The sequence below is a fragment of the Thermobia domestica genome, chromosome 5 (genome assembly GCF_964235325.1).
Source record: "Thermobia domestica chromosome 5, izTheDome1.hap1.1, whole genome shotgun sequence".
Classification (NCBI taxonomy): domain Eukaryota; kingdom Metazoa; phylum Arthropoda; class Insecta; order Zygentoma; family Lepismatidae; genus Thermobia; species Thermobia domestica.
Window position 1 is genome coordinate 117,387,462 of NC_137458.1, and position 15,828 is coordinate 117,403,289.

Here is a 15,828-nt window from a genome sequence, read left to right on the forward strand (position 1 = left end):
TGGTTTAAACCAAAAGAAAAAAAAAAAAAACCTCTTTAAATCATGTGAATTTCGTGGTGACGTTTCCACATATCAAATCACCTGCATTAGTTTTATCTCCTTTTTACCTTTTAAATCAAAGCGTCCCATGTTCAACTCTCGGACGAACCATAACCCTTCTTTCAAGTCTAAACCAAGTAGCGGTTCGAATGTCACTTTAAACAAAAGTCTTATCCTTGATACGTAAGGACGTTAAACCTAAACATACGAAACGAAACCAAATTGTATTTTTCTGCTTGCCTGAATGCCTGTTGTTTTATAAAGCTAAGGTTGCTTAAATATATTGATAGAAATTGGCAAAATTTATCGACTGCCTACGTAGCTTTCAACATTAGCTTGGATTGGACTTTAATTTTATTGAATGATATCTACATACTAAATTTGTAATTTAATACCTCAGTGTTTAATACCGTACTGATTATGATACGTTGACCTTAAAATTTTACATGCAAACACTGGATTTTCCCGTTATTTCTTTGCATTTAAAGTAATAAGAGGATTTTTTCAATGGCTAAGGTAGGGGGCGCGGTGGCTCAGTGGTAGAGCGTTCACCTCCGGTGCTTGGGGTCCTTGGTTCGATCCCAGCTCGCGCCGTGTGGACAAACACCATGCTCGTGGGTTTTCTTGGGGTTCTCCCGTTTCCTCCCACTTTCTTCATTCCACCATTTCACTCATCTCTCATCATCACCGCCTCCTTTAGCCTAACCGGCATAAGCTTGGGACGTAAAATTTAAAGATTTCATTTTTCAATGGCTAAGGCGGGAGTTTCTCGATTTATATATAATTCTGTATAATAGTTTCACTTGTGCAACTGTGTCATTTTGTCCTTCTCAAATGACTCTTAACAATTATATTAACAAGTATGTAAAGATTAGTACAACGTATTTTTATCAGAAGTAATTCGTGAGTGAGTGGGCATATTTATCGCATTTGTGGTCAACTAAGTCCCGGTTTCGAGTCCAAATGGAGGACAATTTTTCTGATGTAAGCCGAGAAGCGATTTGGATTCCGCTTTAAGCTTATGTGACCCCTTCCAGCATAACCTCGTTGTTGCATAATAACACCAAGGCAAAAAAAAAAAAAAAACTTATTTTTGTCCATATGTAATACAAATACATAGAGCAAATTATTTAAATCAAAAAAACAGGATTTAAAACATTTTTTAAAAAAAATAACCATGGTTTTTGTCAACCCTGAAAGAAGAGTGTATAGCTCAATACCAGTGTAAATATACGAGTGTGTTTCTAGAGCCTACTAGGGTAAAATACTAGCTACAAATCTGTGAACTAGTGTTACTAACTAATATTCACAGGAAATTATACACTTCGAGACATTGTCAAATAAATTACCTGTTAAATAAGATAAAATAACTATCAAATAACATCTTGCTTACATTATCTTACTTTATTATATTTTATTTTTAAAATCTTTTTCTATGTTCTTGAGTCCTTACTTTGTGATAACATTTTCCCCTATATCATTCTGCATTTTCTTCCCGAGGATACGGAAAGCTATTGCTAAAAATACAAATGTGTTATCTTTACTTCTGTGAAGTTGAACGTAAGCTCAACTTCATTTTAGTTTGCTTTTCTGAACTCAATTCTTGTATGATACATCAAAACACACTTTCTGTACGCTAGACATGAATACAAAAACAAACCACGTGAATATACACAGGATTTCTCTTACCTGACAATAAATATTTAGAACAAAGATGGATATTTATGCTTGAATGCAGTCCAGAAATCGCGCGATAGAATACTCGCTTTTCCAAACACATTCCTGAAAGGAAATCAAATATCATAATAAATTGAAATTTATAAGCAAACAACATACTTTTATACATTCCTCACTACGAACACATATCTCTCAGAAACTCAAGTTCATTCTATATATAGAATTCACTAATGTTGTGGAAACACAGTTTTTAGCAAAAGTACAACTGATAGCATTCCCTTCTCCGGCAACTTACACCACCATTTCTACGCTCCTTTAGTTCGTAAGTACGGATTCGATTTTCAGTAATAGATATTGTTAGAAACCCACGTTAGGTCCGCGTCTCACACAGCTTCACTGTTGAAAAGGAACGTCGAACTCTAAATAAAATAAGTAAATACTCAATCATATATTAATTAAAGGAGGAAACAACCGATTTATTTTACACACCACAACCCTCTGTAGGTGCGAATTAAACAACTTACAAAGAGTGAAAAAGTGGCTTGGCTGCACCGAAACCCGAACCCGGGATCTCCGGCATACCGTGCCGATGCGTTAATCACTACCGATGAAATCACAACCGTTAAAGGTGTTCTCAATATATATGGACACTGGATTGTTCAAGCACAGCAGCATAGGCTGTGGTACAATGCCATGTGGTCTGAGTATGAGCACCGACTGCAGGAGTGAGAGTGTGTTTGACTGTTCTGGGAAGCGTAGTGGTTAACGCATCGACACGGTATGCCGGAGATCCCGGATTCGAGTCTCGGTCCAGTCAAGCCACTTTTTCGCTCTTTGTAAGTTGTAAATACTCAATCACTTTATCTGAACGAAGTACATGTTACAATCTCCAAATTCAACAGTTGAATTATTTAAAAACTTATCTCAAGCTTCTTTTTGCACAAAGGTAACTCAATAAGTATGTGATAAGTTTTCCAATTGTCTATATGTTGATTGTATGGTATTCTACGCTTCCAAGCCGAAAGATGGCACAATTGTCCTCGCCTGTTGCAGGTTTCACCGTTACCACTCCAGTTTGCTTTCCGCTGTTGCGAAGTAAACATAATTGCGTCACTGTCCGTTTGCACCACAGAACAGCATTCCATAATTCGTGTTTTGTGTTCTGAAGGTGTTGAAGAAATTTATAGAAAACTTTTAGCACAATATGGGAGCAATGTTTTACCTTGACGAAGTATTCACCAGTGGATTAAAAACTTCAAAAGCAGTGGAAGAAGAGTGAAGGACGAGGAAAAAGAGAAGACTACTTTTAAACTTTTTAATCTGCTTCTCTCAATATGTGCTAGAAGTCTATGGATTTCAGCTTCTGGTATACCTTCAGACTTAAAAAAAAAAAAAATAAAATAAAAATTACGGAACTTGTTCTGTTGTGTAAATGAAAGTGACGCAGCCATGTGTACTTTCAACAGCGTACAGCAAACTTAAGTAATAATGTTTAAACCTTCCATAAGCACAGACAATGGTACCATCTCTCAGCTTAGAAAGCCATACAACCAAGACGACTTAGTAGTGCGTGATCCCTTGTTCTACTCCCAACTGGACCACTAACATGTCATGTTTATCAATCATTATGAAAGGCCGCGATAGCGCTCCCCTCCGGTACGTGGGGTCCCTGTTTGATCCCAGCTCGCGCTAAGTGGGCCTTGTAGTGGACGACAACCATTACTGCAAGAGTTTTCTATTGTTCTTCCGTTTCCTTTCACTTTCTTCATTCGACCATTTCATTCATTATCATCACCTTTCCTAGCCTCCGAGGTATAATCGTGAGTCGTAAAATTGAAAAGCTTAATTTTATTTTTTCATCATGGAACAATTGGGGAACTACGTGAATTAAGAAGTAGCAAACTCAAGTTCAGAAAGTCAGAAACAATGACATCTGAGAGCTACTGTACTGATCACGCATCACCACATTTGAACGTGCTACATATGGGCAGTCATAGCCCATCATTTGTAGCGACAGTGGATTGAGTACTTTTTTTCTAACTCTTAACTAATTTCATCAGAGTTTCAAGCCCGTATGGCTATAAAGAACGAAATTTATTTGTTATTTGTCCCCTCTAGCATTCGACTCACTTCCGTGTACTGAAGTAAAATATTTAACATGGTATCGCAAGAGTATATAAAAGTATGTCCGGCCAAGCGACAAACATTTCACCCAGTGACGCATGGCTAGTATATATATACATATACACACACACACACACACACACACACACACACACACACATATATATATATATATATATATATATATATATATATATATATATATATATAATTTAATATTCGTATTACATACGTATTCTATTTGATATTCTTTAAGTTCTATATTCATATGGGAAAATTAAATTTGCAGCCATCTACATGCTGTAGTGTTTCATCCGATGTTCAATAAGTCTACGTATTCAGCGCACAACGACTCGAGGTATGTACACAATTGATTCCATTAACTTTGATTTGATTCAGGATATGTTTTTCATTTTCTTGAAAAAATTCCATATGAAAGAGATCTCAAGTAAAACCAGAATATCTGGCAACACTTTCATACGGCTGACGTCATTTGTAAACAAGGACATTAGTTCGCAACTTTGCCACACGGACAGATAAATCAAATGGAATATACCAAACAAAAAGTTTAAAAAACGGCACCCTAAATACATTTATAAGCATAAACAAATAAACATATATTATAACGTCGCCTATCTCTGGTTATCTACAACTCAGAAGTTTAACTTTTCGTCTCTCTAGTATCTGAAATTTTAATAAATTTGTTCTTGTTTCACAGCTTGAAATTTTAACACCTTTTGATGGTCCTCAAACTTCTTTCTTTTTGAAGATAATCATTTTAAAGCACATAGCATTTTTATCTTCTTTTCGAATCTGCTTTGATTCTTTGACATGTTTTTTATACTTTCTGTGAGAAGCTGTAATGATTGGTAACAGTGCTTAATTAAAAGCAACTTTCTGAATACTTCTGTAAAATCTGATTGCATTTTTCCCGATTCTTCTGTGAAACGTAAAACTTCCCTGACTCTCGACATATTTTGAAACTTTTCACTGACTTTCAAGATCAATGTGAATCCTGAATAGGCGTTCCCTAGTGTCGTCCTGACACTGCAAACAAACTGTTATCCATACATAACGAATTTGCACACATAATTACATTCGCTGTGTTGTCACATGACCTTCAAACTAACATCAGCATGCCTTCTACACGCAAACATTCCATGGTATGACAGACAATATATCCGGAGTGTTCTTAAATACGTTTCTGCCAGTATATAGGAGCCCCTTTGTGGCTAAGCGGTTAGCATACGTGCCTTTGGTGTGGGAGACCCGGGTTCGATTACTAGCGGGAGCTCATGAGGTTCGGATTCCACGTTAATCAGTAGGTCTCGTCTCATATAGCTTCACTGTTGAAAGGGGCGTTAAACTCAAAATCAGCTCCGCCAATGTATATACAATCTGCAAAGACAATAACATTTTGAAGCATCTAGAGAACAAAATGAAGAAAAGAAACTTACCACCAAGATTGGCTGCGTCAATATAGCTGTCGTAGTCCCTTTCAGGCCTGAAATAATAAGGGAATATAAATTGAAATTTCCGAGATAATACAACGGTGTTACTCTACTCAACATGACTTCATTTATTCTCATTACAAAATACGAATCTGCTTAAACAATTCTTAATTGTTAGCTTTACATGCTACAGCTCTTTCAGTTTTGCTTGGATTTCTTTTTTTTTTTTATTATTATTTTTTTTTTTTTAAAGAAATGCCAAGTTTCTTAACCCCCGCAGCCTCATGGCTAGTACATTTGTATGATGACTACGTTCGTCAAGTTAACTCCTGCAAAGAGTAAATGCATTTTTAAAAAATGTAGTTGTTTGAATCCCACTTTAAACAGTGTAGGTCCCGTCCTTTACCACCTTGTTCTTGCATAAGGATATGAAGCAAAAACAACAATAAAACGAGTTTTATTACAGAAAGCTCGTCACACTTAATTGCAGAAAGCTAGTTTATTATTTGTTACGAATCAATTAAAAGTTTCAGTATTGGGGGAAAAAAAGATAGAAAAAATGCCGTCTGATTAGCTCAACATGGTAACTGCTGATTAGCGTTCTTCTATCAGTTTCATATACACCACATTGTGTGAAAACGAATAATTTATTTAGTTTGCGGCACAGAGAAAATGTAGTATTCGAAAAATTATATTCCGTTATGTGAAACGAATTTACTTTTTCTGCATCTTCTTTAGAATATCGCTAGTGAAAACCAAGGAAAGTCAAAACAAATCATCTAAGATACACGATTTACAGAAAACATTTGCAACTATGATATTTTTTCATTAAACTGTATATATAAAAAAAGCTTTATGTACTTATTTAATTCACTACCAATTTTATATCCCTGTAATATATATATTAATCAATTACGTTACTTAGAAATCCTAGCATCGATTAGGGGCCAGCTTTGGTGATAAAAAGAGAAGAATAAAATTTTGAACATGGATGTACAGACTAAAGGAGAAACCACAGTTTTGTTCTATCATCACGTTTTCAGTTCGAGTTCATCTTTTTATGACCTCATACGAGAGCTACTAGAAAAGTGTCTACAAAGTGACGCTAATATTCCGCCATTATAAAATTCAGAAGAATTGACCTTTCTATGCTTAAATTATCTTTGATTGTTTGTTTAAAACTATTCGTTTATTTTCCACAACAGTTTGATGAAGTACCACAGAAACCACTGTTCAGAATGCGACTACAGTTGCTCCAAGAGACACAAATAGCTCGCTACACATTTTATTTTTCATGTGTGGGAACAAGAAGAAGCTATTAGATATTAAATAATGTGAGTATGGACAATGAGATATTAATTCGTAATTTTTACTAGGAAAAATCAAGTTTGGTGTTGTTAGTGGGAACCGGTATTGTAGTGGTGAAGAATGATGTGACAATTGATGACTTCTGCAAAAAAAAAAAAATTTCTATCACTATCACTCAACATTTCTATCACTCAACATTTAGTCCTTCGATCTTCTAAAGTTACGATTGCTACATCTCTAGTGCAACCGAAGAAACAAGCAATCATTTGCTTGGCAACACTCGCTCGAACGAACGATTTTTGTTGGTTTCAGCTCATTTTGAGACGCCCAAACATTGTACTGCTGTTTAGTTTCGGTTTCGTATGAACAGATCCAAGTTTCGTCTCCTGTAATGATGCAAGTAGTAATCGCATGACTTGAGGCCATTTTTCAGCCCCCTGGAGCGTGGCGCCCGTCGCCAAAATTTTGCGCCCCGGGCGCCCGACGCCTATTTTGGGGTTACGTAGCCCGGGGTAAATGACCTAGGAGGCGCCCGCCGCCGACAAAATTTTGCGCCCCCGGGCGCCCGGCGCCCATTTTTTGGGGTTACGTGGCCCGGGGCAATGACCTAGGGGTACATAGGACCACCCCCTTTTAGATTTTGGCAGGGGTACCTTGGCCCACCCCCTAAATTTTGGCAGGGGTACCTAGGACCACCCCCCTTAAATTTTGGAAATTGTCAAATCTAAAAAATGGGTGTGGTAGCCTAGGACCATAGTATGTACCTCTATCAGTATTGGGGGTCTATGTTGTTCCCTTTCATGGGTAAAAAATTGCCAAAAATTCAAATTTCGGGGGTTTTTCACCTAATTTATCCCCTTTGATGAGGTGTTATTACCTTATATAGTTATATGGGCGTATACAGGGGTCCATTCCCTTTCATAAGACATGGGTATATTAATGCACACCTTGAAAATTTTGGGAGGGGTACCTTGGCCCACCCCTTAAATTTTGGAAATTGCTTAATTTCAACATGTGGTATTATAGTATAGGACCCTAATATGTATTATGATAAATTTGGATGGTTCACCTCGTTCCCTTTTAGGGGTACAAAATTGCCAAAATATAAACGTAAGCAATACGTTATACCACGTGTTTGTTTTTTGGTTGATTTTATCCCCTTTGATGAGGTCCTATTACCTTATATGTTTACATGAGCGTATACAGGAGTCTATTACCTTTCATAAGACATGGGTATATTGATGAATCCCCTTTAAATTTTTGGGAGGGGTACCTTGGCCCACCCCTTTAATTTTGGAAATTGCTTAATTTCAACATGTGGTATCATAGTACTGGATCCTAATATGTATCATGATAAATTTGGGTGGTCCACCTCGTTCCCTTTTAGGGGTACAAAATTGCCAAAATATAAACGTAAGCAATACGTTGTACCACGTGTTTGATTTTTTACCTAATTTATCTCCTTGGATGAGGTCCTATTACCTCATATAGTTATATGGTCATGTATAGGGGGTCCATTCCCTATCATAAGACATAGGTACATTGGTACACCCCCGGGAGGGGTACAATGGACCACCCCTTTAATTTTGGAAATTGCACAATTAAACATTAGGTATTACAATATAGGACCCTAATATGGATCACTATAAATTTGGGTGGTCCATCTCGTTCCCTTTTAGGGGTACAAAATTGACAAAATATAAACGTAAGCATTACGTTGTACCACGTGTTTGGTTTTTGACCTAATTTATTCCTTTGGATGAGGTCCTATTACCTTATATGGTTATATGGTAATGTATAGGTGTTCATTCCCTATCATAAGACATAGGTACATGCTGCACCCTTTCAATTTTTTGGAAGGGGTACCAATGCCAACCCCCTTAAATTTTGGAAAATTTCCAATTTAAGCATTCGGTATCATAGTACATGACCTCAACATGTATCATGATAAATTTGGGTGGTCCACCTTGTTCCCTTTCATGGGTAAAAATTGCTAAAATATAAACATAAGCAATATGTTGTACCACGTGTTTGGTTTTTGGCCAAATTTCTCCCCCTTTGATGATTTCCTATTACCTTATATGGTTATATGGTCATGTATATCGGTTCATTTCCTATCATAAGACGTGGGTACATTGATGAACCCTTTAAAAATTTGGGCGGGGTATCTTGGCTCATCCACTCGGTTTTAGAAATTGTTTAATATAAGCATTTGGTATCATAGTACAGGACTTCAATATGTATCACTATAAATTTGAATGGTCCACCTCGTTCCCTTTCATGGGTAGAGAACTACCAAAAATCAAATTTCGGAGGTTATTGACCCCGTTTGATAAGGACTTAACACGTTATATGGGTATGTACAGAGGTTTATTACCTTCATATGTTTATGTTCCCTTTTAAGTTTGGGAATTATCAAATAACAAAATTCGGTAAACGTTTTCTAGGACCCATTATAGATGTTGTTGTTCCTCTTATGGCCAAATATTCAAAATTTAAAGGTTATTGACCTGCTTTATTATTGAATAAGTACAGGATTTATTACTTTTCATAAGACACAGGTGTATTTGTGTACCAATTTTAAATTTTGGGAGGGGTACATTTCTTATTGTCATATCAATAATTGGTAATTGTTCATTGGGTAAATCATTGTCAAATATGAGTATGATCACGTGATCAGTTATTGACCTATGATGAGATTAGGAGTCCAGGACATTGGTACATTGAAACTTTGTAGGATAATTTGAGAATTGTCAAATGAAATTACGTCATTGGTTTTGATTATTCCCGCCAAATATAAACGTAAGCAAGACGTTGTACCACGTGATTGACCTTGATGAGGTATTGTACAGGGATTCATTTCCTTTGTTGTGGTACTTCTTAAGTTTCAGTACACACTTGTAGAAAACAGTTGGTTCTACTCTGGTAAACAATTGACGGACATTATTGACCTTATTGAACATATAATGATAAACAGAAGCATTCTTTAAATTTGGGAGTTATGATAAACAGAACTTTAAGATAAGGCGCGAAATTTGAAACAATACTTTGAACTTTAGTCACAGCTCATAGTCTAAGATCATTTGTGGTGATTGATTTGACCTTGAGCTTTAGAAATCTGATAGCTAACCTTATTGAATCTTATGACTCATAGTCTTAAGGGAATACATGCTACAACACTGGCAAAGTTATTGTTGATGCAATTTGATTGGTTGATCACTATCTTTCGTGCAATCTGATTGGTTGATGAGTTTCAAATCTTTGCTGCATTCAGTTTTAAGTTTTGTTTAACATTTAAAAAGTTTTTGAAAATTTTTTGTTTGAAACTTTGGTTTGAAATTTTTTAGTCTGAAAATTTTTGTTTTGAAATTGTTGTTTGAAAAATTTTTTGTTTGAAATTTTTGTTTCAAAATTTTTTGTTTGAAAATTTATAGTTTCAAATTCTTTTCGTTTGAAATTTTGTTTCCAATTTTTTTTAGTTTGAAAATTTTTGTTTTGAAATTGTTTGAAAATTTTTTTTGAATTTTTTTTCAAAATTTTGTTTGAAAATGTTTTGTTTAAAATTTTTTGTTTGAAATTTTATCGTTTCAAATTCTTTTTGTTTGAAATTTTTGTTTCCAAATTTTTTTGTTTGAAAATTATTTGTTTAAAATTTTTTGTTTGAAATTTTATCGTTTCAAATTCTTTTTGTTTGAAATTTTTGTTTCCAAATTTTTTGTTTAAATTTTTTTGTTTCAAAATTTTGGTTTGATATTTTTTTCTTTGTGCACTCATTAGTAAAGAACCGGAACTGTTTAGAACAAAAACCTCTGGCAACATTGTTTATCATGGTGCAATAGTACACGTCAGAATATGGGGTTGTACTTGAAATGAAAAAACACAATTCATTGAAATGGATCTTTTTATTACACTCCACATACATCCATACCAGATATAGGATCTGGATATTGTCGATACAATGTATTTTGAACTTCTTGCACTAGTTTGTCTTTAGCATATAATTTTAATTCCAGTTGAAATCTTTTAAGGTCTATTGCAATATCAATTGGTGGAAACTCAATGTCCATTTGATCACAAATAAACTGTTTATCAATACAGGTATGCACCCACGAACGATGTTGACAACCATCACAATATCTAGATACATGTTGTACAATATGCATGACACATTTTTCAAAATAGTACTTTTTCAGGAATATACTTGTTTTGTTGCACACTTCCACTGCATGTTTCACACACTGGAATACGCTGATGAATTTGTTCCATTCCGTTTGCGTTAGATACACCATGTTGCGAGGGACATGAAATGTACTCTTTTTACGTAACAGCACCATCTTCTCTTCAAGGACTGTACGTAGCACCACTTCATGATTTGAGCCTAATGATTTGACTATGGTCACATTTAGCTCATCATGAAAATAATCGTTCATTTGGTCGATTCGTGAACATAATATTTGCCATTCTTCACAGGTCAGTTGTACACCAAATTGTTCTGCTTTGCCCAATCGAATCACAGGTTCAAATGTTCTAGCACTGATACCAATCATCACATGTTTTGTTTGAAATATATTTATTGGATAATAGCTTGCGAAGAGGAATTCTTTATCGTTAGAAGTACACATCTTTCCTCCTGAAATGCACTTGCTCAAATGATTTCATGGGATGACAGTGTATTGGTTGATTTATAGTTATTGCTGACGATATTGGAAAGAAATGTGCTGACGTTTGAATACATGATTTCATCACAGTTGCTGACGTCATGCTGACCAACCAAATTCATACAACTACGTCTAATGTGCTAACGTTTGAATTCATGATTTCATCACAATTGCTGACGAAACCGGCTGTGTACTAAATTCAAATTGATGACTTCGACCCAAGAATCCTTTGTAACATAAAGATACAGATCCAGTATTTAAAAAACGCAGCAGTTCTTCTTGTTTTGATGCTTCCATGGGTAAATATCTTGCTGGTAAAATTATATTCTTATCATTTTCAAGCTTCACTACGATTCTTAACCCAAACTTTGTAGGGATTTTTTGGCTAGCTAAGATTTTATAAGGTACATTGTGTTGTAAATCAGTAATCTTGGTAAATGATTTCATCACATCACGTGTGTTTAGAAATTGCAGACAAGTAGCCATGATGACGTTATCATGAATACTAACTCGAACGATAATTATATATGATGCAAAACTCATGACGTTGCATTATCATGTTCTGACGTGTACTATTGCACCATGATAAACAATGTTGCCAGAGGTTTTTGTTCTAAACAGTTCCGCTTCTTTACTAATGAGTGCACAAAATTAAAAAATATCAAACCAAAATTTTGAAACAAAAATTTCAAACAAAAATTTCGAAACAAAAATTTTCAAACAAAAAGTTTCAAACCAAATTTTCTTCTAAACAGTTCCGGTTCTTTACTAATGAGTGCACAAACTTAAAAAATTGAAACCAAAATTTTCCAAACAAAAATTTCGAAACAAAAATGTTCAAACAAAAATTTTTAAAAAGAAAAAAAAATCGAACACTTTTAAACTAAAATTTCAAAAAAAAATTCAGTTTTGAAACGAAAAAAAATTTAAACAAAAAATTTCAAACGATAGTTTCAAAATTCTGAAACAAATTACAAACAAAAAATTTTCAAACAAAAAATTTCAAACGAAAAAATTTCAAACAAAAAATTTTGAAACAAAATTTTCAAACAAAAATTTCGAAACAAAAATTTTTAAACTAAAAATATCAAACGAAAAATGTCAAACCAAAGTTTCAAACAAAAAATTTCAAAAACTTTTTAAATGTTAAAACAAAACTGAATGCATCAAATATTTGAAAATCATCAACCAAGCAGATTGCACGAAAGATAGTGATCAGCCAATCAGATTGCACGAAAGATAGTGATCAACCAATCAAATTGCATCAACAATAACTTTGCCTGTGTCAGATTACATCACCTTGTGACTAAATTTCAGAGTTGTAGCATGTATTCCCTTAAGACTATGAGTTATAAGATTCAATAAGGTTAGCTATCAGATTTCTAAAGCTCAAGGTCAAATCAATCACCACAAATGATCTTAGACTATGAGCTGTGACTAAAGTTCAAAGTATTGTTTCAAATTTCGCGCCTTATCTTAAAGTTCTGTTTATCATAATTCCCAAATTTAAAGAATGCTTCTCTCGATATACCTGTCTTAGAATTAATCATATCATTATATGTTCAATAAGGTCAATAATGTCCGTCAATTGTTTACCAGAGTAGAACCAACTGTTTTCTACAAGTGTGTACTGAAACTTAAGAAGTACCACAACAAAGGAAATGAATCCCTGTACAATACCTCATCAAGGTCAATCACGTGGTACGTCTTGCTTACGTTTATATTTGGCGGGAATAATCAAAACCAATGACGTAATTTCATTTGACAATTCTCAAATTATCCTACAAAGTTTCAATGTACCAATGTCCTGGACTCCTAATCTCATCATAGGTCAATAACTGATCACGTGATCATACTCATATTTGACAATGATTTACCCAATAAACAATTACCAATTATTGATATGACAATAAGAAATGTACCCCTCCCAAAATTTAAAATTGGTACACAAATACACCTGTGTCTTATGAAAAAGTAATAAATCCTGTACTTATTCAATAATAAAGCAGGTCAATAACCTTTAAATTTTGAATATTTGGCCATAAGAGGAACACCAACATCTATAATGGGTCCTAGAAAACGTTTACCGAATTTTGTTATTTGATAATTCCCAAACTTAAAAGGGAACATAAACATATGAAGGTAATAAACCTCTGTACATACCCATATAACGTGTTATGTCCTTATCAAACGGGGTCAATAACCTCCGAAATTTGATTTTTGGTAGTTCTTTACCCATGAAAGGGAACGAGGTGGACCATTCAAATTTATAGTGATACATATTGAAGTCCTGTACTATGATACCAAATGCTTATATTAAACAATTTCTAAAACTGAGTGGATGAGCCAAGATACCCCGCCCAAATTTTTAAAGGGTGCATCAATGTACCCACGTCTTATGATAGGAAATGAACCGATATACATGACCATATAACCATATAAGGTAATAGGAAATCATCAAAGGGGGAGAAATTTGGCCAAAAACCAAACACGTGGTACAACATATTGCTTATGTTTATATTTTAGCAATTTTTACCCATGAAAGGGAACAAGGTGGACCACCCAAATTTATCATGATACATGTTGAGGTCATGTACTATGATACCGAATGCTTAAATTGGAAATTTTCCAAAATTTAAGGGGGTTGGCATTGGTACCCTCCAAAAAATTGAAAGGGTGCAGCAATGTACCTATGTCTTATAATAGGGAATGTACACCTATACATTACCATATAACCATATAAGGTAATAGGACCTCATCCAAAGGAATAAATTAGGTCAAAAACCAAACACGTGGTACAACGTAATGCTTACGTTTATATTTTGTCAATTTTGTACCCCTAAAAGGGAACGAGGTGGACCACCCAAATTTATAGTGATCCATATTAGGGTCCTATACTGTAATACCAAATGTTTAATTGAGCAATTTCCAAAATTAAAGGGGTGGTCCATTGTACCCCTCCCGGGGGTGCACCAATGTACCTATGTCTTATGATAGGGAATGGACCCCCTATACATGACCATATAACTATATGAGGTAATAGGACCTCATCCAAGGAGATAAATTAGGTCAAAAATCAAACACGTGGTACAACGTATTGCTTACGTTTATATTTTGGCAATTTTGTACCCCTAAAAGGGAACGAGGTGGACCACCCAAATTTATCATGATACATATCCAGTACTATGATACCACATGTTGAAATTAAGCAATTTCCAAAAATTAAAGGGGTGAGCCAAGGTACCCCTCCCAAAAATTTAAAGGGGTGCATCAAAATACCCATGTCTTATGAAAGGTAATAGACTCTTTTACTAAAAAAAAAAAATTAAAATAAATAAATAAACTGAATAAACTGATGTTGTAATTGACTGTTTGTGTTTTGTACGATGTTCCCTTTCCTTGAGATTACATGCTATGTCGAATGTATCACTGACTAGTGACACCGAACCTACTGGGCCCGTATGGGCTCGTCATCAACAGCCACTGATACACTCACCAAGCCAATCATCTACGGAAAATAGAACTCAAATCTGGCCCGAAATATAAAGCTTCCAAACTCTCTTCCATCTCGACTCACAGTCCGGTATCCAGGCCTGCAGTTCATCATTCACATCCCATCCGGAAATAGGTTGTGAACCACGACTACAGACACAGGACATCGACCTACGAGTGGAGCTGGCAATGAGCACAATGAAGATCTTAATGTTGTCTGTGAAAGCCCTATCTGAATTTTCAAAAAAAAAAAAAAAAAAAAAAAAAAAAAAAAACCTTGAAACAGAATTTTGTAACTCAAAAAAAAAAATCCAAACTGAGATTTTGATTGAAACTGATAAAATGAGAAATTTTCTACGAGATAATTATATTCTGTATTCGAAAAGAAAGATGTTTTCACGGCTAGTAAGTTTATTCGAAAATATTCATGAATGTAGTGTCGGAGAAAAAAAAAAAATCTGAACTTATGAGTGATTTTGACCGAAAATAGAATAGTGTTGGTAATTTTGTCCAGAAGTTAACTTGTCTGGCATTGATACCACCGCGTGACCACACATTCCCTCCTGAACTCCAGCACACGAAGGAGTCATGTCTGCTACATTACTAGAGGACACCACATGGTTCAACCGACAACTAGTATTGGAAGATCCTGACACCTGAGATGAAACTAACAATGGATTCGACCTCCTGGACGACGCCTGACAACCTATTGTCTCAACACAGGATGTATGTGACTTGTTTAAGTTCAACGTATGTGAGGATAATTCAAAGGGAAGGACATTTGTGCCGTGAATGTTGGTCGGCTGACAGACAGAGACAGTCACCGTGGGAATAGTACGAGTCTCCCCAACTGAAGAGACCGGTACATCCACTTGACAAACATGTGGTATAACGTATTGCTTACGTTTATATTTTGGCAATTTTGTACCCCTAAAAGGGAACGAGGTGAACCATCCAAATTTATCATAATACATATTAGGGTCCTATACTATAATACCACATGTTGAAATTTAACATTTTCCAAAATTTAAGGGGTGGGCCAAGGTACCCCTCCCAAAATTTTCAAGGTGTGCATTAAT

At 35.1% G+C, this 15,828-nt stretch overlaps 1 protein-coding gene across 1 annotated transcript in view; it reads right to left on the bottom strand.

Moving 5' to 3' along the window:
* The window catches only part of Ero1L (endoplasmic reticulum oxidoreductin-1-like protein), a 76,636-nt gene that overhangs the window by 16,827 nt on the left and 43,981 nt on the right, over window positions 1-15,828 (bottom strand). Inside the window, exons 7-8 of the mRNA XM_081758969.1 lie at window positions 5,298-5,344; window positions 1,729-1,821 (exon numbers count right to left, since the gene is read on the bottom strand). Coding sequence (XP_081615095.1) covers window positions 1,729-1,821; window positions 5,298-5,344 — 140 coding nt within the window. The remainder of the gene's footprint in view (window positions 1-1,728; window positions 1,822-5,297; window positions 5,345-15,828) is intronic.